General features: G+C 31.5%; 1 protein-coding gene across 1 annotated transcript in view; it reads left to right on the top strand.

The window, feature by feature from the left end:
• Positions 1-565, top strand: part of LOC122331770 (F-BAR and double SH3 domains protein 2-like) — a 15,661-nt gene that overhangs the window by 5,093 nt on the left and 10,003 nt on the right. The window contains exon 10 of the mRNA XM_043229268.1: positions 181-276. Within this exon, the coding sequence (XP_043085203.1) occupies positions 181-276 (96 nt within the window). The remainder of the gene's footprint in view (positions 1-180; positions 277-565) is intronic.

Raw genomic sequence — 565 nt, 5'->3', positions numbered from 1 at the left:
ACACACACACACACACACACACACACACAGTATTCATGAATTACCTGTTTTAGTGGTCTCTCATTCCTCCGAGGGACAGATTATGTTAGCTGTGCTTTTGTTAATGTGACATCTTGACATTAGTCAAGAAGTTTACATAAATGTAATTGTCCTTGTGTGTTTGTATGTGTGTGTCTGTAGGTGACACAGGATATTCACCAACAGATATTCATTCAGGACAACCCAGGGTTTCAGAAAGCCGCCCCCTTTCAGTATCAACCCTGTGAAAATGATTCGGTATGTTCCCCCCCCCGCTCTGGAATGTACTACACAAACAACTGAGATGTATGCCTTTTACTAGACATATTAGGGATAGTAAAAAATATCTGTACAAATAATTTATACATGTATTTATATTTAATAAATGACATATAATAGATACATGAAGATATTATAATAAATATATATTTGATCATATTACTTAATTTTAAAATGAATACAATAAGTATTCAGATTTTTATAAATTCCTGGTATTAACATAAATATAAAACAAATATTGTTTTAGTTAATAAATGAATAACAAATG

This window comes from Puntigrus tetrazona, unplaced genomic scaffold (genome assembly GCF_018831695.1).
Source record: "Puntigrus tetrazona isolate hp1 unplaced genomic scaffold, ASM1883169v1 S000000002, whole genome shotgun sequence".
NCBI classification, from domain to species: Eukaryota; Metazoa; Chordata; class Actinopteri; order Cypriniformes; family Cyprinidae; genus Puntigrus; species Puntigrus tetrazona.
This window is presented reverse-complemented; position numbering and strand designations above follow the sequence as displayed.